Genomic DNA, 27089 nt, shown 5'->3' with positions numbered 1-27089 from the left:
AAGCTGTCAGCTAGCGGTTAGCCGAACGTTAGCTTCCCGGTGGAGGCTAAAGGCAGAAGCTTGGAACCGATTGTGTTTTGTGAAGTGTCGTCAATCCTCATAAAACAGGATTATCATTTTGGGCATGCGCATGACGGATCGTGCAGGCAGCTCCCCCTCCTCACCAGCATGAGTTCCACCAATCAGAGACATCACTGTGGGATTGTGGGATTGTTCAGGATTGTGGGTAATGGAGTACTTATCCAAGATATCGCGAATAAAAGACATTTATCTCAAAATTGGTGTCCCATGAACTTTTGGCATCTATATGAGCATATACAATCGCTTATTCATGTCGTAGCTGGTTTTAAGTCTACCATCGATGGTTACAATTTTATGGCTTATACTCCAATTTGTCAATGGAGAAATTGCATTGTATTTTTACTTCCAGAACCCGCTGTGGGTGGGACTGTCGAGCTCTATAGTGTCTGTGAAAATAGAATCATGGATAGAATCGCAAAATTGAGAATTTAAAAAAGCTATAAGACAGTTTTCATAGGGCCCTACATTAAGTCAGCGCTAAAAGCTAACTGGAGATTTGAAAATAAGTTTCCAACTGAGCTGCCTCACTGTAACTGTAGTAGTTTAAAAAACATTAAAATACATTGAAATATAATTCCCAGTGGCTTAGGCCTGAGGGGGGCAACTCAGGCGCGGTGGGCCACCAGGCTTGTGACACACTGAAGGAAACCCTGGCAGTGTTTCTGTTATCGAGTAATTATTGTTTTTTAAATTTGAAAATCTGTTGAAGTCACATATTTAAATCTCTCCGGTCATAATCCCTCTACAGTTCAAAAACGACCATGTGTGCACATCAACGTTGCTGGTGCAAGACAAAAAAATGTTTAAACAAGTTTAAGTCCGCACAACAGCTTAACAGCTAGCTCCGAAACAAATATGTTAATAGTGCAAAATAAGGCACACAACGTTTCGGCCAACAATTTGGCCTTCCTCAGCTGTTGACCGTGTAGGTCGATTGTGTAAGCAGCTTATAGCGCCCCACAATTACATTTCAATTTAGGGGGCGACCTCTCATGGTTGAAGTAATTATCGCAAGATTTGATACTATGAATAAAATTGAATTGAAATCCAACACAACGCTTTGCTCCTCTACATGGCAGTGTAAGCCATCAGCTCTGCTCCACTCACTCTTTAGCTTTGCCATGCCTGTTGCTGGACTGCTCTCCCGAAAACAATGCTGTAACCGCTGCAGTCACTTGCGACCACTGCTGCTGATAACCATTTCATAGGATACACCTACTGCCATATACAGTAGCATCCACCTGTAGGGTGTCAGTCTTATTTTTCTCTGTGGGAAAGTTCATATCGTTAACATATCCCCCCCAATCCCAATTGTTGCATCCCTGTCGGAGAGTGATGAGGTCCGGGACTAGACGCCAAATATCAATTCTGCTTTTATATTTTTGCATTTTATTGTTTTTTTTTATGTTTAAGTTTAAATTGCAACAAGACAAAACTAATTAAATCAACATAATCTAATCAGCTTTGTCTGATCTCTTTTCTCCCCTCCACTTCTCCCATCCACCTCCTCTTTCCAATTCCCTCTAACTCCTGACCTCCATACGTCTCCCATCTGGTTTCCCCTCCTCATTATCCCATTACTGCCTCCGTCCTCCCACCGCCACACCCTCAGACAACACCCAGGAAGTGACTCTGACTAAAGGTGCCAATGGCCTGGGCTTCAGCTTCCTAATGTGTGAGCTGGATCCGCCCACTGCGGACTTTGGCAGCCTGGTGTGGATAAAGCAGCTTTTCCCCGGCCAGCCGGCTGAGCAGAGCGGCAGGATCCAGGAGGGAGACATCCTGTTGGCCATCAACGGCCAGTCACTCAAGGAGCTGTCCTATCCGGTATGGGCAGATTTAAATGCCGTTCATCTATTCGTCTATACTAAAGTAATGCTTGATTTGCTTGTATGTGATAGGCTATGTGATAGGCTTACTTTTCTTTAATTTACTCGTTATCGATTTTATGCACCAGGATGTATCAGTTTGACACGACTGTAAAAACGTTGAACTGAGCCGTTTGTTGTATTATAATCTGATACTGTTGCCCATCTCTAATGTGACAGGTATGATGCAGTTCTGTGTAATTATTGCAGGATAGTTGAACTAGAACTGCACTGGTTCACTATGGCAGGCCTCTAACCTAAACTGGTTCAATATTCTGACCATATTGCACATACAGTATATCTTAGCCTGGATGCCAGCCAAACTTAGCCCCGCCCACAACATTTGAGGTCGGGAAGTTCGGTCTGGACTTGATCCGTTGTGGAGCAACTATGCTCGAACCAGAGCTGTTTGGACCGATCAAATTGTCAGGGCGGGCTTTATACGATGATGGACAGATGATCAACAGTAACGGAATCAACTACGTCACCAAAGAGCGCTTGGGTTGAATTCATTTACAACAAAGATGGGTGCCGCTGGAGAATTGAGCTCAAGCCTCTTATCTTATCTCTTATTTTATGATACATCCAAGGGATGTATGGATGTATGTATGCTGTGAAGTCTGTAACGTGGATGTAACGTCATTAGCGTTTTCCAAACCGCCGAGGCTATCGGCTAGTAGCTAACATCAGCGGTAGCTAGCAGTTAAGTTCTGTTGACAACTATGCGTCGCTCAACATACGTCATACTCCGTTGCTCTGATTGGTTGTAGTTTTATCCAATTGAGTGCAGAGGCATTTTCTTTCGTGGTTCGGTTGAAACACGCCCCATAATCACAGCCCAATGGAGCAGTATCAGACTCACATTCTGACGAGAATCTGAGTAACTACAGCTGCAAAAGATGAATAGATTAATTATTTAGTTGTCAACTTTTAAATAAATCTGCAACTATTTTAATAATCGATGAATCGGTTTTGAGTAATTTTTATGACATTTCTAAAAAAAAAAGAAAAAGTAAATTCTAAAGTTTCTTCACTCCTCTCTGTGACAGTAACCTGAATATCTTTGAGTTGTGTACAAAACAAGACATGATGATATGCAAATTACCTGTTAACCACGCCCTCTTTGTCCCACCCCTCAAGCCCCTCCTCTTATAACTTTTTGATGTTTGTGTTCAACCTGATCTGACAGAATTCCGTGAAATGAACACGGCTCCTTAACTCAAAATCTGTGGCAGTTTCACGGAATCACCGAAAACTTACGTTTCCATGACACGCAGGACAACAATGGGTTGGGTTTAGGAAAAGAAGAATGGGACGGTTGGATTTAGGAATTGTGATACGCGGGACACGATCCCCGGTCTTCTGGGTGAAAGACGTGTGTTGTTTGACCCATCCACCACCCCGACCAACATCCTTACGCGGATTTTCGGGCAAAACAAACACTCACTTCTCACAGGACAGGGGCGCTACAAACATATGAGTATCTTATAGAATATGATGTTGATTGCTGTACATTAAACTACCCACCAGTATATAAAGGAGCAAAACCTTTAACATCTACAGCAGTAAAATGCAACATACACATTAATGCAGCAGTAATATCTATCCACAAACATCACATATCATAGTAAAACATTGGCAATGAACCTTTTCCTGTAGCCTGGCTCCGCCCTCCTACGTACTTCCGCTCAATTTTCATTTTCCTTCAGTACTACGTCTGGGTTTGCTGATCTTTGCTGAGTTTTGTTGGTTGCCATGATGTTGTGGCCCTCCTCCCCACGGGGTTTGGGAATAGTTAGATTTTTTCAGCTCGCTCCGTTAGTGGTGAAGGAGTTGGCTAGGGCGAACACTAGCGATGCTAAGCCGACGTCACAACCAAACGATATGGCAGATCCAGAGTGGCTCTGGGCAGATCCAATAGTTTTAAACTTCGAGTACCCACCTTCAAGGAAGTTAACACTTGTCAATGGAGAGTGGCCAGACTCTCTGTACAAATGAAATGTATGAAAGTCTGGTAGGACCAGGCTACTTTTCCTGCACAATGAGTACTTTTACTTTGCATACTTTAAGTACATTTAGCCGATACTACTTTTCCTTAAAGGGGTGATAGAATGATTTTATGGGGGTATTTCACACTGTTCCTTAAGGTCTCCTAATAGGGTATTTAAGCCATTGGTTTGGCTGAATATTGCTCAAATGCTATTTTATGGGTCCTTAACTACCCTGTGAATATGGCTCTATTTGGAACAAGAGCTTTTCTTCCAAATATGGTATGCTCATGAATATTTAGATGAGCTGCGCGCTGATTTATTTGAGCGAACCACATACACATACATTGTAGACTAGACAGCAGGTCTCATATTTCAGACACTGCAAAGTTATACATTGTTTGTCTACTATTTCGTTATTAAATTCACTTCTGAGACTTTTTTATGCGAGAAATCAACTATATAAAGCTCAAATATGAGCCGTTTTACGCAAATTGATGGCTAATTGCAAATTTGGTAAGACGTGTCGGACTTCAAGAGCTCCACAGTCTGACGAGAAAGCGGCAAACTCCATACCCAGTGAAAGTCACCGTTTCCCGGTTACTGGACGACCGGGGCTCAGGGCGCCGCGGAGCTCCGGAGCTGGCTGGCTGCCAGCTGCCGGCATAACTTTCGTGTATTTACAGTTTGAATTTCATCACGTCACTTATAAAACAGCTACCCCAAGGTCTTATAAAGCTAACAATGGTGTCCAATTTCAATTTAATGCATTTTTCTGAACATGAGGGGTCTCCTTAGGAGGAGCTGCTAGCTAGGCTGTGTGTCCCATTTAATCCTATGGGAAAAGAGCGTTGCTACACTTTCGGCATAACTTTCGTATCTTTACAGTTTGAATTTTGTCACGCCACTTATATAACAGCTACCCCAAGGTCTTATAAAGCTAACAATGGTGTCCGATTTCAATTTAATGCATTTTTGTGAACATTAGGAGTTTCGTTAGCTAGCTAGCTAGCTGCTACTGTCCCTTCAGTCCTAGCTATGTGTACAGATCGCGGCTAGTTAGCTTCAATTTCGGCATAACTAGTATATTTACAGTTTGAATTTCGTCACACCACTTATATAACATCTACCCCAAGGTCTTATAACGCTAACAATGGTGTCCGATTTCAAGTTAATGTATTTTTGTGAACATTAGGGGTTTCGTTTCAGAGGTCTAAGAGGAGGCTAGCTAGCTCTCATTGATAGAGCTCCATCCAATCGCAGGCTTTATCAATGAGACTCGCGGACAAGAGGCGTTTATTTCCCCAAACGTTTGTTTAAATAACTCAACACACATATCCATTATAAGATTAACTGGAACCTGTGGTAAGAGATTGCTGGCGTAACAAGCTCGCTGACCGCGCTGTCACTCACACACACACACCGGCCATTTAGCAGGAAGAGGGGAGCTGCAGGCCCTGGAGCTCTGTCAGGGCAGCGGCGTTTGGTAGTCCATTAACCCAAAAAACTGTGACGTTGCGCGGGTATGGAGTAGCGTGGGCTGCCAGCCGTGACGGAGCTCCATCTACCTCCCAGCAGGCCGGGGTCTGTGAAGGAAGGTGGGCCAGGTGGCGAGGCAGCAACACAGGCAGCACTGGCCGCTGAACTCCCGACACAGTTGGACAAAATTAGCAATTAGCCATACATTTTCGTAAAACGGCCCATATACGACCTCTACATAGTTGATTTCTCGCATAAAAAAAAATCTCAGAAGTGAATTTACTAATTAAATAGCGGACCTCTGGAGATTTGCATGACCTAGCTAGATTCAGAAGACTAAGCTGACCTCAGGTCAGTGGTGTAGCCTATGCAAATATTGGAGCGTGACAAAGACTAGGAGTTGGGATGCTGACGTCAACTTCCAGCTTTGTTGAGATTCGCCCGTTTTCAGCGACAGTTTCAAAATATGAGATTTGCAGAGGATAGGGGTATCAATGGGATTTTGAGCTTCTATGTATGTTCTATTTACCCACCGAACTGTCGTTATTCAACTATGACAAGGTAAAATCGGTTTTGCATTCTATCACCCCTTTAAGTAAGGTTTTGAATGCATGAAAGTGGTAGCACTTTAGTTTTCACAGTGCTCTTACACTGCAATGTAACTTTTATTCTTGTATTTCATGTCTGTCTTATTCTAGCTGTTTTTATTGTTTTTAATTGCTCGTTGATGTTTTATGTAAAGCACTTTATATTGCCTTCATGATGCTGAAATGTGCTACACAAATAAAGCTGCCTGGCCTTGCTGTTGAAGGTTCTCTTCTCTGTCTCTAGAGGGTGCTAAAGCTGTTCAAGGCTTCACCACCCGAGGTCCAACTGACTCTCAGTCGGCCCCCACCAGGTACACACACACACACACACACACACACACACACACACACACACACACACACACATTCAAACATACATACTCCTCACCTATTTGTCTGTTTGTCTGTAGGGATCCTTCCCTCCATTGATCAGTTCACTGACACATGAGTGATGTCACAGTGTCATCCAGCATCAAGGGATGCTCCAAAGCAACGCTGTTCTTCCTGATCAATCAGGAAGTGGTGACAGAGACGGAGGACACACTGAACGACAGGGGTGTTTGGATCAGTGAGTGAACGGCTCTCATCGATAGACTCCGACACTGCTGAAAGGTCAGTGGCATTCGACAGTGTGACGTGACGTCGCAGCGTGTTCTGACCTTCTTTATGACCAGACAAGAGTTTGAACTATTGAGGGTTGCCATATCAGATTGTCATCTCTTGTAATTGTCACAAAGACTCTGGCTAGCGCCTTTTTTTGTTGTCTTTTTTCGATTAACAATTTTTTTATTTTATTTAATACAAAATACAAAACATACAATTCACAACACGAACATTCCCCCGATGTTTGAACCCTCTTGAACTGTCTGAGTAAGTAAGTGAGTGAGTGAGTGAGTGAGTGAGTAAGTAAGTAAGTACATAAGTATGTAAGTAAGTAACTAAGTAAGTAAGTAAAATATATTAATAGAACGCTTATCACAGGTACAAATCACAAAGTGCTCTACATAAAAACATACAAGATGATACATGTTGAAAACGCAATACACAATTAAAATAAAGTAATTAATACCAACCAAACACCTGTGTATCCGATTTTGAAAAGAGTCTTAAAGACTTACAGACTTAAACACTGCAGCCAGGCACTTGTTGTGTACTGTAGCTTCTAACTTATAAATATAGTTTTGTCTTGTCTGTTTTCCAGGCATACTGAAGAAACCGTGACGGAGCAGGAAGGCGCAGAGGCTGAATGTGGATGGATTTATGAAAGCAATAGTTCAACAAAAATGTGAGTAACTGGATAAGGAGGGAATATAATGGCATTGTTAGACACCTTTAATAGCGCCCCACAATTATGTTTCAATTTAGGTGGCGATCTCTCACGGTTGAAGTAATTATCGCAAGAGCAAAACAAGGAAGCGAGGTGACAAAAGTACAATAGCGCCAAATTCAGTGTAAGGAGAAGAATCAAGAATCAAGAATCCCTGATGTTTAACCCAAACTAAGGACTTTTGTTCCTTAAACTTACAAACTTACTGTAGTTCCGTTTCACAACATTAACTATGTGTTTAAAACTGAGGTCGTCACATGATTACAGTTTCCACCCGGTCACGTATTGCGGTCACATGTTTAAAACGCCGACTGTGCGGCCTCGTTTGCTCTTGTGAGACGCCTAACAAGAAACCTAACTATTGGCCGTTATGCGCTGCATGCTTAACGGTCATATATGTCGTTTTGGGAATCTGGACAATCAACCTATTCTGTCGTTTAGGTACGAGGACGTGTTGGAATGCTTCATTCTTTTGTAGATGATGCAAATATGAAAATCAATACGATTAGCTCTTGTTGTTGGAGGTCATGCCTTGTTGGTTCATTGCAATGCATCACACAATCGTACCAAATGTATGGGCAGAGGCACCGATACTTTAACCACAACAAACTTTTACATGATCCAAACCTAAATCTAACAATTTTCTAAACATTTGTTAAATACATCCAAACATAAGCATTTTTGTTCTCATACCTATGTAACATTTCAGGTCAAAGAACACCTACATATAACTGGTTTGATCCATAATTTCACGTTAACGTCTGCTCTCTAAGGCTTTCATTGTTACCAGTTCATCTCTTAGCCACAAGGTGGCAGCATGGTGCTACAACTGACAACATTTCCCCTCTTTGTATTGCAAACAGTAATCAGCAGCGTCTCACTTCTCAATTAACAGCACTTCATGTAAACAAAAGGGAAGCTAATAGTGTTATTTTCCTCTCTCTTCTACAGGAAATCCAAAAGAGGCATTTTGCTGACACCGAAAGAAGAAGAAGAATTATCGCTATAAATGTTTTTGAGGACACAAAAAGTCCACAGAGGTAGAGAATATGTTGCATCGTAAAGTCATGAAATTGTGAATGCCATTTTTCTTTCATTAAAAGGAATTTAAACTTTTCTTTGTGTTGGCAACTTCTTTGTTTCAGCCCCCCCCCCTCCCTGGGGTAATTTAAGCTCACATTATGTGTTCAGAAATACAATCAATACAAACCCCCATTTTCACACAAAAACAAAAGCCATTGAACTGAGTCTGACCCGAATATGGATGATCCAGCAACAAACAACTCATTAAATATCTGCACAAACCGGGCAGTGCACACACACACACACACACACACACACACACACACCTCCCTGGGTGAGGAGCCAGTAATGGCCCCTCGTAAATAAGGGTTCCTGTATTTCAGTGAAACCCAGTAGTGCATCTGGATTCCATCAGAGCTCGTGTTCCCTTTGCAAACGATCCCAAATGTTTCTAATTATGCCAGTGGAGTCGGCACGAGGCTGTGTGAGCACTTGTGCATGTGTTTTTCTGTGCATGTAATCGCCCTGACGGACACGCACACCCATGCACTGGCCTCTGTTTATTCATGAGCAGGATAACAGAGATGGACAGCGTGGTCGTGACTTGTGCAGCCTCTGCTTAGGTCAGTGCACGTGACGATGACTGATGAGTGAAAGATGGGGCGGAGATGGATTTTTCTTCAATGTCTACTGACATCGCTGGCTTCCTGCTGCGCTCAAGTGATTTCCAACCAAAGGGTGGCTGAGGTTGCAGGGTGAGTTGTGCAACAAACAAAAAAATTATCATGCAGCCATATATATATGGAGTATGTACAGTGAGAGAAAGTTATTGGTCGAATCCACAGTGAAAAAGACCTTCCTTAGATTTGGATTCATGCAATTTACATCTTGTAAGCCAAGCATTCAGTATGCAAGACCTGCATCATGTTTAATACATGGAAACTGTTTGAGTCTGAGGGTGTGGATGACCCTTTCTCACTGTGGATCTAGCATACAAACTGTGCAAATGTGATTGTTTGCACTCGCATTGTGTTGTTACAACCTCTGAGGTGCGTGACTGCACACACCAGGGAACATTTCATTAAGTGCTAACAGAGTATTTTTCTCTGGTACTTCACCATAGATGAATATGCTGGAATTGAGCCACTGTTGCCAAGTGTTGTTTAAGAGTGTAACAAAAAGCATGATTTAAAAAGAAGAGAGAACCATTCATTTGCTGTTGACTTTTGCTGTTACATTATTAAGGAAAATGTTACCAGGGTTGCTGTTTCTGGTGGCGTTCCCAGCCAATTGATTGACTCCTTTAAGACGTTTAAAGTCATTTTATCGCTTTTTTCTGGGATGTCTCTGAAATTCCATGAACTTCATAAAACAGAGCTCTCTGGCATTCAGAAATGTGTTGTACCTATTGAGTTGATTTCTTAGCATTTAAATTAACCAGTAATCCACCTTGCATAACTGTTCTAGTTATTAAAGCTGCGTCAATCAATATTTTTTATATCAAAACAATGGGTCAACTGACTAACTGTAATGTGAAGGGGATCACTTGTAGTAATAAACCCATAGAGAACTAAAATGGCACGCCAAGGCATGCCCTATTCCACAATGTTAATGCAGTGTGAATTTTCCTACTAATTCTTCTGGTTATTCCAATATCATATGAATGCAGCACATTATCTGGCAATGTTAACAAAAGTAAAAAATTATTTATTTATCCGTCCCGTGATTCGGATCCCCTTGTACATTTAATGGGTTCTTCCTTGGCCCCATGCTACAACCTTCCACCAAGTTTCGTGAACATTTGGTCAGTAGTTTCCCCATAATACTGCTGATAGACAAGCAAAGCAAAAAAAAACAGACAAACTGAACCGAAAAACATAAGGAGGTAGTTATCACCAAACGCTACGTCCCCCCCCCCAGCTCTACAGAGCATTTTTGCATCTTGAAGCTCATTGTTTTGGTTTTATAAGCCACAACTTTATTGTTTTGGTTCAGTCTTGTTGCCCTCATTGACTTGTTTCCAGCAGCAGGCAGTTCATTTATATTTAAAAAAAGCTCTGATAAATCCACTTCTAGGCAGCAGGTCTGGCTGCCACCATGGGTCACCTTCAGTACAAATCACAGCCAAGACAGATAATTTACAAGCAACAGTATTTATTATGACTGCTCACACACTTTCAACATAACTCTACAACATTTCTAACCGTGCGCCTCTGTCTGCCTGTAACTTTTAACCAAGTACAAACAAACAATATATCAGTCCAGTGTCCAGTGTGGCAGTCATCCGAGGTCCAGCACACTACTGCATATAAAGGGAGAGTAATTAGACCAACAAGAATCAGCTGAGTCAATTAACTCACCTGCATGGCACTGCTCTAACGAGCCATCCCCACACCTCTCTCCCCTGCAGCTCATTGCAAACCACGCTCACCTCCACACCACTGTACGCTAGAGCTGTAATCGGGCCTTAAAAGTTAGGCCCGACAAGGCCCCAACCCGTTTACAGCCCGACATTATTAAAATGTGCGCACACACATAGCTCTTTTGCCTTTTGTCAAGAATGAGTAATTTCTACATGTTTTAAACATAATTTATTCATGACTAACGTAGGCTATAGGCCACTTGGAAATTGAAACAAAGAAATAATCCGTTTCACCTCCTCAGCATCCATTTTCGCGCTAATCGAAACGCATCACCTGACTGCTCATTTACCGCGCAACCCGCAGCGCAAGCCCGAGCCCGGCCCGAGCCCGTGTAAAATGATAGAAATTAAGAGCTTCAGCTCTACTGTACGCTATGTTAGCTAACGTTAGCTACCAGCTGATGAAAATAATAAACCTAGATATAGATGTGGATTTGGCCTATGCAAAGAATAATTCAATTACTAAAGCATTCAAAAGGAGGAAGAATCACCAAAGCTTGTTGATTAATGCAGACAGGGACAACCAATTAACAATGAAAAGAGTCTTTTAAAAACTCTAAACCTTTCCCGTGGGTCGAAACCGTAACACCGGGATGTGTCATACACAAACTGTGAGCGCACACGCAGGGTGTGACAATGTCCTACCCACACACTGTACACATGTACAAAGAACAGCATTATACAGTAACTGGAACGAGTGGTCTGGTCTGACCTCGTCCTTACCTTGATGTAAGCAAGGAGAATGTGACATATGAGAATCTGGCTCCTAAAATTATCAACGATCATTTCATACTGCGTCTCCAGCACACGGAAACATCTCTGCTCCTGAGTCACATGCTAGAGCTCCATGACCCCCAAAGTAACAACGAAAAACACCACCCAGACAAATGGGCACAGTGATGCAGTTTGGCAGGCCTTAAAGACCTCTCTCTGCATTACAAGGCATTGTGAACCATTCACTTTTTCCACTGCAGCCACCGTGACTCACAGCCCCATCCAGGGGCAGCAATGGATGCTGGGTGATTGCGTGCGCCAGGCGGTTCGCCTCCGTCTTTGATGTCACCTCTCACTCAGCTATTTCCCCAATTAAATTGATTGTGCTAACGTGTAAAGTGGACTGCTACGATTAAAGGTAAGCTGTGTTGTTTTTGAGAAGTGCCTCAAATCCATCACCATGGCTGCAACGCCAAGCATCCAGCAGCACAAACTTTGGGCTTGGAAAAAGCCCTCCAGTTCTGTTTGAAATGTGAAGGGGAAATCATCAAATGAGACTTATTACTGGTGAATGGAAAAGGATATCCTAATTATAATTATATCCTGACCAAGATGGCCGATAGTTAAAAATGAAAACAATGGTAATTGCAAATTTCAAGGGAGCAGTCAGCCAAAAAATTCCACCTTGCTGAGGGAGTCAAAAGGCAGAGGACATTGAAAAGGTAATTGAGGCGATGTCAGTGAAAAGGAAGCAATGAAAAGAGAATAAATGTTAAATACGCCAAATGGTGGTGTGTATTCGTACATGCGCGCGCACTCACACGTCTAGGGAAAGCGAGAGAATCAAAGGAAATAGGAGAGTTATACAGCCAGCTCATAACATGTCAACATTGTTCAGTGTGGGAGGTCGCCCCAGGGGGAAGCTGCCTAGCACACGGGGGAGAAATTCAACAGCTCTTTCAACGGAAATCCTCATCATACATCTCCGCTGCTTTAGGAAAGCAAAACAAGCTCACGAGAGGACCGTGGAGCCCCGAGCTGGAGCCTGGGCTGCGGTTGTCTCAGTTCATGAGGTGGAAAGCCTCGTGAAAGATTTATTCATTTTGACGACAGGAATCCAATGCTTTATGTGTCCAAAAATCACGAGAAAGAGATCCAGTATTTTAACATTATTAAATGGTTAATAGTAGGGCTGTCAATCGATTAAAGAAATTAATCTAATTAATTACATACTCTGTGATTAATTAATCGAAATTAACGGTGCCTGTACCGATACTTTTTAAGAAAGTAAAAAAAGAAAAGAAAAAAAAAGGGTACTAAACAACAGTTGGTGATGATTTATAAATGATTTAATAATAATGTATAACAATAACAATAACTAATTTCAGTAGTAAATTGCTGTTGAACCATCAGATGGGAAAAGGACATTTACAATAACTTCTTAACTTTACAATGTTGTTTCTCCGACGGCAGCTGCAGATTGTTACATCCCGGTGTTGAATCCTCTACAGTGAAACACAGTCAAACTTTACACCGTTTAGCGTTAGCTGTCAGCATTTTAACCGTGTTTAATCCAGCTACTAGCTAGCAGTAAGCTAACGTTAGCTGCTGTTGAGTATAGTGTTAACTAGCGTTAAGTGCTGCGGTGTTTGTGTTCCAGAGCATCAGAGAGAAGTGCAGACATATCAGTGGCACCAGATTTCGGTAGCCAGGGTTGGCAGGAAGAAGATTTTTACAAGTAAATGTTCCAATTAATAACCCAGGCAGAACATTCTCGTCTCCCTCCTTCATTTTACAGTCCAATGGTGGCTAGAATGGCTCCGGGTCAAACGTCAATATGGAATGGGTTAATCTGCGTTTTTTTTTAACGCGTTATTTGTTCGCAGATTAATTAATCAAAATGAACGCGTTATTTTGACAGCCCTAGTTAATAGGCATGTGTTTACTTCCCTATAGCACAAAATCACCATAATAAGTCTGCCTGGCGCTGATACAGTTCCTGATTGATGCCAAAGGCTCGTGATTACTTCATTAGATGAGATTTATAGCTTTTTCTGGTCTCTTTGAAACAAATACTCAGTTCCACCCAGTGGAATTTTAAAGGTGCTGACACACCAACCCGATAATCGGCCGTCAGACAGTCTGGCGAGGTCAGTGACTCAAGTCTGGTCGGTGTGTTCTGTGCCATCATCAGCCGGAGGAGCCGTCGGCCTTCATTTTGGCCGTCTCTCAAAATCTGACGAAAATCTTTTAAACTGACCTTTGTCGATCTGAAATGAAGACAGATTCAGCAACTGCATGGCCTATTTCTCGCTTAAAATGTTTTCAGAAACACGATTCGGTGAACTATTTTCATAAAATATAAGAACGTATTCCAAACGAGCCGCTATTATGAAATTTGGGAGAACTAAACTTTGGTGTACTAAAATAGTTCACCAAAATGTGTTTCTGAAAACATTTTAAGCGAGAAATAGGCCGTGCAGTTGCTGAATCTGTCTTCATTTCAGATCGACAAGGGTCAGTTTAAAAGATTTTCGTCAGATTTTGAGAGACGCTCATTCCGCTTCCCGTTTCCGGGTTAGCACTCTACCAATCAGATGGGTCATTTGAGTCAGACTGCCGGCAGTGCCCGCCCCGCTGATTATAAATGTCAAATCGGCCAAAATGAAGGACGGCGGCCCCTCGGACGGACGACAGCACGGAACACACCGAACAGACTTGAGTCACTGACCTCGCCAGACTGTCTGACGGCTGATTATCGGCTCTAAGTGTTTCCGGGCCTTAAGACGTATTGACAGGATCCACCTATCCTGTAAAAGGTGACTGAAACATGTCTCAGTGGGCATACTATGCCCTTTCTCAGCAACACCCCTTTTCACACTTGGTTACACCCATTACATCTGGGAGCCACACACTACTGCAACAGTTTTCTAATGCTGGCTACGTCCCTTAAGACTCTCCAGCTGATCCAGAATGCTGCAGCGCGTGTTCTGACAAGAACTAAGAAAAGAGATCATAGCTCTCCTGTATTAGCTTCTCTGCATTGGCTTTCTGTAAAAAATCCAGGATTGACTTTAAAATCCTTCTCCTGGCACCTCCAATTAAAGCTAACACGGCTGATTGAGGGTATGTCGTGGCTGCGAGACACTCGATAACAAACAAATAATTTGTCTTGGGACACTCTCTGACAGCTGCCAATGTTATCACATTCAAAAATTATAATCCCTGTTGCAAATATTAAAAAAGAAATGGTTACACTAAAGGCCCTTGTGACTTATTTTTAGATTTATTCATGACCATGTATTCCCATTGGTAATCTGTTTGTATATCCCTTGAACTCTGTTGCAACAGCATGGTCTCACCAAATGGCGTGTTAATAACAAGCCATTTTATTTTATGTTTTAACGCTTTCTTTGCTTTTTGTGTGTGTGTCATTTTTGCCCTTTGGTCTCTACTGACTTATTGTGACTTAGCTTTAAGAATGTAGGGAGGAGGGCGGAAGTCTTCCATCCAGGAGATGCTGTTTGTTTCCTGTGTGAGACAAAAAGTCAACGTTGACTTTTTGTTGACTACTTAAACCTACATTGTGTCATTTTTTGAGTTGATTCTTAGCAAAAAAAACTTTGTTCTTTCACAACTATGTACTCATTCATGTGTAATTACTTCCACCAACTAATCAAAGTATTCTCGTAAGCGTAGAATCTGACATTCAGAATCATTCAGAATACATATGGGTGACTCGCTCGAATGACGGCAGCCTCCATCTTTAAAATACATTAGCCAAAGAAACAAGGAACATACCTTCGCATTTTGCCCTCTTACACCTAGTGGTACCGTGACGAATGCCAGGGGCAGATTACTTGCCAGGGAAGCGAAAAAGAGAATTAAAACCACAATGCGACAGGCAAAGCAACAAGACCAAAGTTAATATTGGAGTGGCTAGAACAGCTGCGTGTAAACGATGGAGAGAGCTAATTTCGGGTTCGGCCACCGTAGGAGGAAGGGCTAGAAAGTAATATTCAGTTGGTTGGTATATACAATTTCACCGCTAGATGGGAGAAATTCTTACACAATGTAGCTTTAAATGTTCAGTGTGTAGATTTTGGCGGCATCTAGCGGTGAGTGAACCAACTGACACTTCTCCCATGTGCCAAGCATGTAGGAGAACTATGGTGGCCGACGCAAAAACACTAATGGCGCTATCTAGAGCAGGTGTTTGGTTTGTCGGTTCTGGGCTGCAACATGGCAGACCCACTCCATATGTAGATATAAACGGCTCATCCTAAGTTAATGAAAACACAATTCCTATTTTATGGTGATTATATACTAATGACAATATTCCATTTCCATTACTGTATCTCTTTCTAACCCTAACTAGGTAGTTTTGTGGCTTGAACATAACCAAGTAGTTTTGTTGCCTTATCAAATCAAAGACGTTTTTTTGGACTTTACTTACAAACCTAATGATGAATATACAAATAGTTAGCCCAATCCTCATCTCCTCTGGAAACTTGTTCCACCACTAGGCTTCAAGAATTCTTGACATATTTGTCTCTTAAGTGAAGAGTAGATTTGAGGGATTTCATTACAGAATATTATTTTACCACAGCCTGGAGGCAGACAGGTGCCTCTGCATACATGTCCTGATATGCTAGCATCAGCGTCTAACACAAGCTTCTGCACTCAGTGAGCCAGTGGAGGGAATGCATCAATGTCAGAGACTGTGGGCAGGATGGAGACCACACGCGCTGACACTTTCTTGATCAGTTGTACAGAGCTGACTGTCTGCCTAATGAGGCCAGGCAGTATGGCAGTGCAGTCATTTGATGTGGAGATGACCACCTCCTGCACTAGCATCTGGGCTGCATCTAGTGTGAGTAGGGTTGAATGAGCTAACATTTGATCTGAGAGTATTTGACTTTGACTTGATTTATCAGTTGATCATTCATAACCACACCAATGTTTTTTTTTGCAGGATTGAGGATGACACCATGATGTCCTCCACTGAGATGGAGAGCTTCAAGTGCTGAGCTGTCATTCAGCTCATTATTGCCAGGCATGCCGTCCAGATGTGAGTTTTAGAGAATGGAAAAGAAGAGTTGAATGGCGCCGGGATATGAGTATTATGGCTTCTTTCCACATAACTTGGTATATGTAAATGACTACTGAGGTTTGGATTGAAGCAATCCCGCACTAAAATAGTGATCAATTCAGGGTAAATAGTAAATATAATGCTTCAGTATGGCAAACACTGCAAAGAAATCAAGATCTATTACTACCTAGCCTACGAAAGTGTACAGTGACTCAGGGGGCTTTCACACCTGCCTCATTTAGTTTGGTTTAACCGCACTAGAGTTGGTTTTCCACCCAACAAAAGTTATCGCAGTCGGATGCGTACTAAAAGAGGACCAAACAAGCAGAAAGAGACCTTTCTTGAAGAGGTGGTCTCGGTACACTTTCAAACAAACTCTGGAGCGGTTAGTTTGTGGTGAGAAGGTGATCTCGAATCGCCCTAACTATGTGTACTCCCCAACTCTGAGCTAAATGTCTCCTGTAGTCAGGTGCGCTTTGCAATCTGCAATGCGGAAGAACATGCAAACTGTAGCACCTTGCAGTGTTTCTTTCACAGATATATATTTCAGTCAAGCTCGCCGTCACTCGCATTCTGTGGTCAAACCAGCCGCCGCTAAAGTTAGAGACAGACAGTGACAGGCACAGCAGAGCCAAGTCTCGGTGACCAGAGCAGACATAGTAACGTCGCTCACGAAACGTCTGAAAATGTATTTAAATGAAATGAGCTGGTTTGACGATGGAGATGCAAGAAATATGCTCTAGTCCCAAACACAGGGCCTTCTTCCTGTATTAACTTTCTTGCTCCCGCTCCAGACACATCTGATCAATAAGCGGATTGAACATTCTTGTCTGGTTTGTAGTGATGCATTTTGGTACACTTGGATTTTTCTCTGTGTGAAACCAAACCGAACCAAGGGGAACCCGCTCCAAGTTTACAAACTCATCTACTGATTACGACCAGAGAAAACAAGCTATAGGTGTGAAAACGCCCTTATAGACCCATCCTGCAGTGTGCTGTCATAAGTGCTGTTTGGTTTGAATACGAAAAACTGTGCCAATTTAGCTATCTATGTAAACTGGTAAGCTGGCCTGTTGACCAGCCTGTATCATAAATTCCATGTCTATATATTAAGAATTTAGCTAATTTTCAGTCCAATAATTTATGGTATTTGACTACATTTACAGATCTATGTCCAACCGATTAATGCCAATTATTTCAGCTTTGGCTTGTCTCATTTTTTAGAGGGGTATTATATTACATTTTGACACATAGTCAAATTACAATTTGCTACAACTAATCTACAATATGCCTTTACTGTCGCCATCCCTGCAAGTAGCATTCTGGGAAATTCCAAGCTTGTAAATTGCATTAAACTAATCACGTCTTCCAGGGTTTGGTTTTTTTGTCATCAAGATTACGGAAAAACTACTGGGCTGATTTTCATGAAACTTGGTGGAAGAGTGTAGCATGGGCCAAGGGACAGGCCATTACATTTCGGAGTGGATCCGAATCACATACACACATATTATGGCCTTGGCCTTGGTGGAGATCTGTGCTCTCTGAGTGCCCTTCTGATTATATATGTGATTTTGACTCAGGTCTCTCAATAATAACTACTATGATCCTTACCTCCAGTCAGAGACTTTTGGTTTGCTCATTCCTCCGCTAGCCCGAGCCGTTCTTGGCAGGACAGCGTGAGCGGTCTGTATTCTTGGGTTCTTTTGATACCATAAACCTGGGTTTTCAGTTCTCACTCAGCACCTTTTCTTGAAGAAAACCATCTGTGCAAAGGATCAAATGGCCAAGAAGGAAAGAGGCTCAGTCTCATTGTGGTGGAGGTTAGGCCATGGCCCGATGTATTGCATAGTTCAAGGCCAAGCATTCTGGTTATGGACTTACAATAAGGGAGGAATGGTAATGTACGTGTAACAGACATAGGAGTGATGGGACTTTAATTTCCCCGAATCCCTTTACAGTGATGATAAGACCAGAAGGATGAGGTATTGTGGGACATTTCTTTTTTTCACTTTTTCAAAGCCTTAATGAGGCTTACATAAGGGGATGGAGCTTAATATTGCCAAAAACACAGGAACCGACCACTGTTTTAGATATAGGAAGATGTAATAAATATTTTTCATACCAGGTGTTCTTTTTTCTGTTGCCAGCTGCTGTCATACAGTAGTGGTTCAGTATAACCTGTAGCTTTTACAAGTGAAGGGTCTCGTTCCAAAACACTGTATTTACTTTGGTAAAGTTTTGCTATTTTAAAAGATTCAGAAACATAATTGACTCTGTCCAAGAAATTAATGGAATTGACTGTTCCTAGCCAACTAAGGTTGGGTATTGGTTTTTAATATCATGCAGATTTGGAGAGAGTTGATTCTCCACAGGAAATCAGGAATCTCCACACAGCCCCATGAAAGGGAAAAATAACTGGGAGTGTTAATGGACGAAATGTTCTGTGCTGTCGCATGACACAAGCTCCATTGCAACTTTATGGTTTGCATCCTGATGTAGTGCACCGGCCAGATATGCATGAGAAAATGTGTGAGGGAAATAAATCAAGGTGGGGATTGTTGTTTTACAGTAGCAGGAGGCATACTGTATGTACTGCACATTCAAAGATGCCAAAAAGTGCTGTGGAGAGCTCTTCTACCGGTGCCAATAAACATGTTCAGACTGTTGTATTTGAAAACGGTAGATAGAAACAGAACGCAATTTAGGCCCCGCCCCAACAAACAACTCTCAGTTCTCCATTGACCTGTATTGCGTGAAGGTGCCTCATCGTCTATTCAACAGAAAAATGCCGATAAGCTACCAGCAATGTAAAGTGTAAGTTCTTATAAGCTGTCGAATTGAAAAACTGAGCTTTTATGAAAACAAAAGCTACAGACGTGTGGAATCAGCAGGAAGAATGGAAGACTGTGGGATCCTGACACTTAGCTAAGGCTAACATAACGCCCAACGTTTTGTTACCAAGTCAAATATATATATATATATATATATATATATATATATATATATATATATATATATATACAAATATATTTTTTATGTTTCTGTAAGCATTTTGCACACAGTATGCAACTTGTGTTTGGAATGTGGAAAATCACAAAGCTATAGTATTATGTTTTTCAACTGTCTTAGCTTGCTAACATATCGCTAACATTAGCTAACTAACAGCTAACTTGTCCTCTCTGGTAGACATGCTGAAAGTGTCCTTATTATACTCCTTTTCTGTGTCATATTTGTCCTCTTGGGGTCTAGTAGGATAGGGTTACATGCTTTGATGTTCAAAAAACATATTATGTTTCTCATACTGCCCATTGCTGCAGCTCCTCTGCCTGAAACACTCTGTTTGAGCTCTTGGCCCGCCTTCCCGAAAAGCCCAGTTTGCTCTAATTGGTCAGCTGACCCACTCTGTTGTGATTCAAACAAGCCTCAGGGCAGGCTGTGCTTGCTCAAGCAGCACCTATGGGCAGCACATGAAAAATTGGGCTCGCATTCCTAATTAATGACATCAGTAATTGAGGAATTTCAAACATGAATGTGTACCAGGTATTCTTAGGCAGTTGAGAAAAAGTGCTGTTTGTGTTTTGTACTTTATACATCTATTACATACACAAAAATTATTTAACACACACAAAGAGGAAAAATCCAAAAAAATCTCATGTTTTTAGCTAGCTACAGTCACTTTGTTAGCATTTCAGCCGTTAGTTGCATATTATGGGATTGATTGTGTTCGCCTCCAGTGGGCGTGGCTTTCTACAGAGCTAAGCCTCTGGTCTGCATCCAGCTGACATGGATGAAGAAAAAGTGTTTTTGTGCAATGCAAAAGCCATTGTAAATGATGGATTTTACAGTGCAGAGTAGAGTTACATCCTATGTGAGAGTCCCTTACAGATGTGCGAGTGCATTGTGAAGGCAATAATCATTCTGTCAGTCGGATGACATGAGCATCCAAAACATGAACGCATGCAGTCAGAATAACTCTCACACGTACTGTAAAGCCCACCCATCTGCAGTCAGAGCCTGCATAACCCATAGTCATCTCTCTCTCTCTCTCTCTCTCTCTCTCTCTCTCTCTCTCTCTTTGCACTCAGCTACCCTCCTTTTCCAGGATAAACAGACCGGGCTCAGACCCTCCACCTCGCTGCAGCAGTTAACATCAGCCTCCGTGAAACACAGCAAGACCGCATCAGCCCCAGACAAGTTTTACAAGCCCTTCGCTCTCTGTCCTGCCCTCTATCAGCCCGCCTCTTTTCCCCCAAAGGCCCCGTTCCCCATCCCAGACCACTCCCCTAGGCCCCATTAGCACTCTCGGGTTGAGGTTTTACTTTAAGAAAATGTTCTTTTCCGCACAGCTGCTCCAGAGACAGAAATCTTTTCAATAGGCCGGAGCTATAGATCAGCATTAATTTGAAGTTAGCAAGCTTGAAATCCTAACCAACAAACAAGGAACAAAGATGGTCAAGTGGTGACCAAATCATAAATCCGAGGCTTTGTTCTCCGATTAATGTCCTCTCAAATATAAAAAAAAAGAAGCTAAAAAGCTTTAATTTCCCGCTCTGTTTAATTGTTTGGTGTATGCTTTTTCTTCCTACCCTGGTCAAACAGACAATAGATGACAGGCATGAGGATAGGAGGGAGAGAGGCCACTTTATGCGGCCACAGTATCACAAAGTTGACCAGAATGCAATGCTGCTTTACAACACCGTGGCAGGAGTATAAGTGTTCAGAAAAACTTAGTTACTCTCTCTTCCGATTTCGATTCAAATTTATAAACTCAAGTCCATGTTAAGATGGTATGGAGTACAAACAATATACCGTACAATAATGACAAAATAATGGCACCTGGCAGTGATAAACAAAGGCAATTAATTACTCAAGAAGGTACCTTATTTAGACACCCTTTGTTTGATCTGAATGTAATAATAAAATTATAGCTGCACTAATCAATATTTGTATGTGGCCAAGCCTAATGTAGCTATAAGTTTTGAGTTGCAATGACCCCTTTAAGTTCCATACCATACCAGTGGTCTTTAAACCTCTGACTTTTCTGACGAGAGTGTTTGACTTTCAAAATTTCAATTTTGAACACAAAGTTATGCCCTTGCCCTTGGTGTGAACACTTGGCGTTTTCTTTTCCCGGGGTGCAAATGTTCTGCTAAAACAAGTTCCTTCCCAAGACGATTGTGACTGAGAAACTGACGCCTATATATTTTTGCAAAAAGTATCTAAAAGTATTGTAAAACTTGAAAGGTTCGATACGTTTACATGTACTGTATCAACTTGAAGAAACTTATTCTGTGAAAAGAGTCGGTCTGCCCATCACTAGAACAAAGGATAAACTAAACACAATCGAACCAAACGGAGTCGGGTGCCTCAAAGGCAACCTGCCTTGCAGGAGGCAATATTTCTTTTCCCACTATGACCACGCTACTACTACTACTACTACTACTACTATTGGCCAGGCGTCCATGCTTACGCAAGGTAACGTAACCTGATTTGTACAGGTCCTATCCCCTGTCCTATCCCCATTGTGGGATTAATAAAGTCTATCTTATCTTATCGGCTATCCTAACCTTAACCACTCAAGGTTAATGCCTAACCCCAACCAATCGAGCTGCTATTGAAGAGCGGGTCTTAGTGGGAAAAAACATGTTGCCATCTTGGAACCAAACAGCTCAGGTGAGTCTAATCCCTTAACGAGATGGGAGGGGCTGGGCAATCAGGGAACTACTGAAGGAGGGAAACTGAGGCAGGCTAAAACAGGTACTGTCATATGGCCAAGGGCCATCACAAGCTAAATCCCACACATTCAATATTCATGCATTTGGCACACACATGAAAGGCACAGAGGACTCCTCCCCCCCCCAACAAAACAAGATATATAATAGATAAAATATGTTCAAACAAGCAATACAACTGTATGAACTATTTAAAATGGGCAGTTATCTATTTTAAATGTATGCTATTTAAAATGCATTGAGTAATACAAATACTACATATGAAATACACAATGAAAAAGTTTAATTGTAGTGGGGGAAATAAATGCTGGGTAAGATCACACACACACACACACACACTGCAACAAAAAAGACAGGTGGTAAGCTGTGAAAAAAGTGCAAAATAAACACACACACACACACATATGGGACTGTGAAGTGCAGGTGAGGGAGGACGGCCGCTTGTACCTCCTGCAGTTCTCATACAGAAACTATGAAAACAGGATTAATTCATTCATTATTCATAATTTTAATTTATTATAATTATTTTCTGCATGTCCAGAATTCATCTTTTCGTTAGTAGTAAAGCTACTGCCTAACTTACTCCCCCCCCCAAAAGCTACTTCAGTTGTTTCAGCCATTAATTGTTCACCAACACTGGCGGTTGTAGGGGGGTGGCCTTCGACCCCCCTCTGCCCCCCCCGTAACTGTGAAAAATACTTTCATACACTTTTAACCCTACCTTTATCCCCAAAGAGGGGATGTTATTCTTGTGCAGTGATAGATTAAATGCAGGTTAACACTGACTGAGTATTCTTGTGTTTATTGTTATATGTGTACCGTTAGTCTTTGGTAGAATCAAACCTATGGAGGGTTGGTGGTATGTAACACTTATGCTTAATATATTTGGTACCTCTAATTTGGCATGTGGCCCCAGCCTGGTCCCTTTATTTAAAATTGGAGCCGCCATTGTTCGCCAACTGAGCTTTAACCAATCCAGGAAGATAGTCTCTGCCCTCAGAGCAGCTCTGCTCATGTTTGCAAGAAACTGTAAAAACCCAGCGTGCTTCCCACTTCCTCTTAAAACGGACAGACATTCACATTCCGGGCAATCATCTGCAGTAAGTGTGTAATAGGGACCGAGAACAAGGGTCCAATCATTTCAAACTGTAGAATGTGGAAATGTAATGCGCGGGACGTGTTTCAAAGTTGTAATAGCGGCGCCAGTGTCAAGCGTGCAAAGGCAAATTAAAGGTGAGACTGAAAACTCAGTCTGCAGAAGAATGTACTGTGACCACTCCACAGGGTTCTTTCATTTAACGTCTCTTCCTCTCCCTCACCCCCTTCTCTTCCTCCTCATCTATCTCTCCCTCCCTCCCTCCCATCCTTTCCTTAATGTATCCCTTCGGACAAGCCGGCCACAGCAGAGCCATAAACCTCAGCTCTGTATCTGTCCATCACATCTCATAAAAGTCTTATTCATCCCAGTAAAATCTCCTTTCCCTGGGAATGTTTTTTTGGGTGGCAAGGATCCCTGTAAATAATTTGTTGCCATGTATTTTACAAATCATCCTCCCAGTGCTGCGTCCATCTTGTTTCAATCACCGCTTGGAACGGATGATTTGATCCACAGTGTGCGCAGATTGTTACAAGGTGGACTGGCGCTTGAATCAAGGATGGATGCACGCATGTAAGCATAGACGAAGACTGTGCGTGCATAATGCATGCTGACCCATAGGTCAAATTGTCTCCACCTGTTATTTTATCTCCTGTTGTTTTTCTTTTTTGGCAAATTTAAGGCTACAAAAGAATCTTTTTAGCGTGTTGTGAATCATTTATGAATCTTGACCTCCGACCCTATAAACAGGACCATGGAAGGGAATCTGGATGAAAGAGTATGAAATGTTTCTGAATAAAAAACCTGCTGAAAGATCAGTGGAGCGGCGTGTCTGTCATGGATGTTAGCTGAAGTGTGGATCTATCTGCAGAGTCACTTAGAGGACACAGTGAACAACCACATGTCACAACGGTGATGAAGTGGAAGTTACTGGTTTGAATCCGGAATCCAGAATCGGTTTTACTGGCCAAGTATACTTACATACACAAGGATTTGACTTTGGTAGGTTTAACTCTCTATACATTCAACAAATAGACATGTAGTAGTAAACATTCAGTAGACAAATAGTAATATAGGCACATACTGTACAATAGAGACAACAATATACATATAGGCACATATCAACACAATATCCAAAAATACAAATATACAAATAAGACATAATATCAAGACAAGTACACATGGAGTAGGATGTAAAGTGCAAAAAGTAATAGTGCAAAGTAGTGTGCAAGATGCATATTGGAATGATAAGCATGTAATGTGTAGAGAAGTGGGTGAGTGGCCAAAGTGGGGATGACCCCACTTATCCCCAGTTCAGTAGAGATCCCAGACTCATCTGAAAAATCAAAAGAAGGAAATGCTGTTCACTTCCCCAACAAGTACTGTCAGAGTGCCTATGAGCAACACCAGAAATTACCTTTACATAATAATTGTTTTTGCCAAGAGATGTAAGAAATGTAATTGCTGCATGGATTATGTTCAGTGTTTTTTTTTTCTTTCTTAGAGAGGTGGCAGTGGAGTGGTGGATGGTGGGCATACAGTAGCGCAGGACTTTGGGACCGTGTGGTTGGGTTTAGGCAAAGAAGGCACTTTGGCTAAGGTTGGGTTAGAGAGAGTTTTTAGTTAAAGCTGCTATAATATATATTTTATTATGACTGTCCAATGTTTCAAATGACAAAATGATGTTAGCTGGAAGTGAATGTAGCCCCAGTGTGTTTTATGTGGAGTGACTGCGTTGGACTGCGTTGGAAATGTGGCCTTTTGTGCTCTGATTAATTTGGTATGCAGTTAGCACACCAGTCAAAATTTAGTTTTTTTAAAAATTCATCTCACGGCAATTTTGGAATCAGGAAATAATGGTAGTAACAGGTGAACTAGCTTTAAAAGGGAGTTTTCTTTAAGTGCTGTGTAGTGGATATAGACTTTAAAGTAATAAGAAACTTTAAAGTGTTAAATTTGAGGATGGAATGTGGAGTTTTTGTTGCCCCCCCCACACACACACACACACACACACACACCTACCAGATCCCACTTTAACCACTGCTTGTAGTGATGAACCTACAAAAAAAGGATCACCTGAATCTGCGACTTCCATCCACTTTACTGAGATTTAGAGTGAACTTCAGCTCATTGTTCAGCTGTCTGGTCGCAACTTTACTGTTTTGGTTCGCTCTCCTAGTGCAGTTGTCGGCCGCAGCAGGCGGCTGTTTTCAGAGAATAAGCTATAAAAAAAAGACCTGTACACTACCTGCTCAGCAGACAGACACAGGTAGCGACTAGCTGGTGAACATAACGGATCATTTGGCAGCTAAAGACCCAGACATTTCCATCAGTAGGTAGCGACCAAAAACAAATATACAAGAACAGTGAATATATTGGACTTACAAGAAACACAACTCAACTGTTCCTGCTTTACACTGCTGTGTAAATAAGGAACTGTTTGCTAACAAGTTTACCATTTCAACTTTAAAGGTGATGGATGATATGGCAGTGCTGTGTTCCCAACTTGTTTCCGTTGCCCCTAAGTGGCCGAATATAATTAAAAATTAAAAAAATAAACTTAAACAAATAACTTTTTCAGTTCAGATCTTGTGCACATACATTTGGGTATCTGGAGTGCTTACTAACCCACAAACTGTGAAATAACACAACCAAGTCAGTCTTTTGTGGGGCTGCCTAGATCAGAAAACATGGGATTCAACAAGCCGTTCAGTTTTGGCTTCCCTACCTATGTCACAGGAGCTAACACGGAGCGTTTTCAGGCAGTGAAACCAAATTATAAAATCACGAATCATGCTAAATTCTCAGATACTTTCATTGTCGTTTCCTCATTATGTCGACAAAGAACATTTCATTTGGTTGCCATTAAATTGCATTTCTATCAAACGTATTTGCTGCTTTGACTTGTGTTTTCAATGACGTTTAATGCAACATCATTTTGTTTAAGGTACACTGTGTAGTGTTTAAAGTATTTTATTAGCTAAAATCAATGTCTTCATTCATAAATACGTCCTCATTGGTGTATAATCACCTCTGCCAATGATCTGACTTATCCTCGTAAGCAAAGAATTTCTTATCTGTATTTACGTTGGACGGGCAAGTCCAAGGAGGCTTCCATGTCGTTCCGCCATTTTGAAAAACTATAATCGCTGAGAGGGACATAAAGCACTGGCCGACCTTTCGTTCAGAGCCAGCGTCACGTGACTGAAACCAGCTGAAACGGAGAAGGAGATCAGTGAGAGGCGCTTGTCACTGCCCCCCGGCAAATTTGAAAGCCTGCGCTGCACTTCAGTTCATAATGGAGGATCATACTTATGCCGAGCCACAGGAGAAGGAATCCTCGTCGCCAAAAAAGGGAAAATTGGAAGACATGTTGTCATAGCTTCTTGGTACATAACGGCTACCGTAGTTGCAACACGCATTTCAAAAAGCGAGGCGCTAGAGAGCACTATTGGTTTGAACGCAAAATACGATTTCACCGCTAGATGGGAGAAATTCTTACACACTACCTTTAACTTTTATTTGTTGTACACATGGGTTGCTTTGACTGCTGTGAGTGAAATATGTTAGGAGACATTTTTGCAACTCTATAATGCTTTTAAATATTTTCCGACTGGAATGCAGCTCGTAGTATACAGGAATGCCTATACGTTGTATAGTTCAAATACACTGAAGAGATG

The 27089-nt window shown here is 41.8% G+C and overlaps 1 protein-coding gene across 1 annotated transcript in view; it reads left to right on the top strand.

Moving 5' to 3' along the window:
* frmpd2 (FERM and PDZ domain containing 2) overlaps window positions 1–6451 on the top strand; it is a 39107-nt gene extending 32656 nt beyond the window's left edge. Inside the window, exons 25-27 of the mRNA XM_078279978.1 lie at window positions 1694–1908; window positions 6248–6314; window positions 6414–6451. Of these exons, the coding sequence (XP_078136104.1) occupies window positions 1694–1908; window positions 6248–6314; window positions 6414–6451 (320 nt within the window). The remainder of the gene's footprint in view (window positions 1–1693; window positions 1909–6247; window positions 6315–6413) is intronic.
* Window positions 6452–27089: the final 20638 nt, after the last annotated feature.

Source organism: Sander vitreus, chromosome 21 (assembly GCF_031162955.1).
Source record: "Sander vitreus isolate 19-12246 chromosome 21, sanVit1, whole genome shotgun sequence".
NCBI lineage: Eukaryota > Metazoa > Chordata > Actinopteri > Perciformes > Percidae > Sander > Sander vitreus.
Note: the sequence above shows the minus strand (reverse complement) of the source record. Positions and strands in the feature narration are given on the sequence as shown.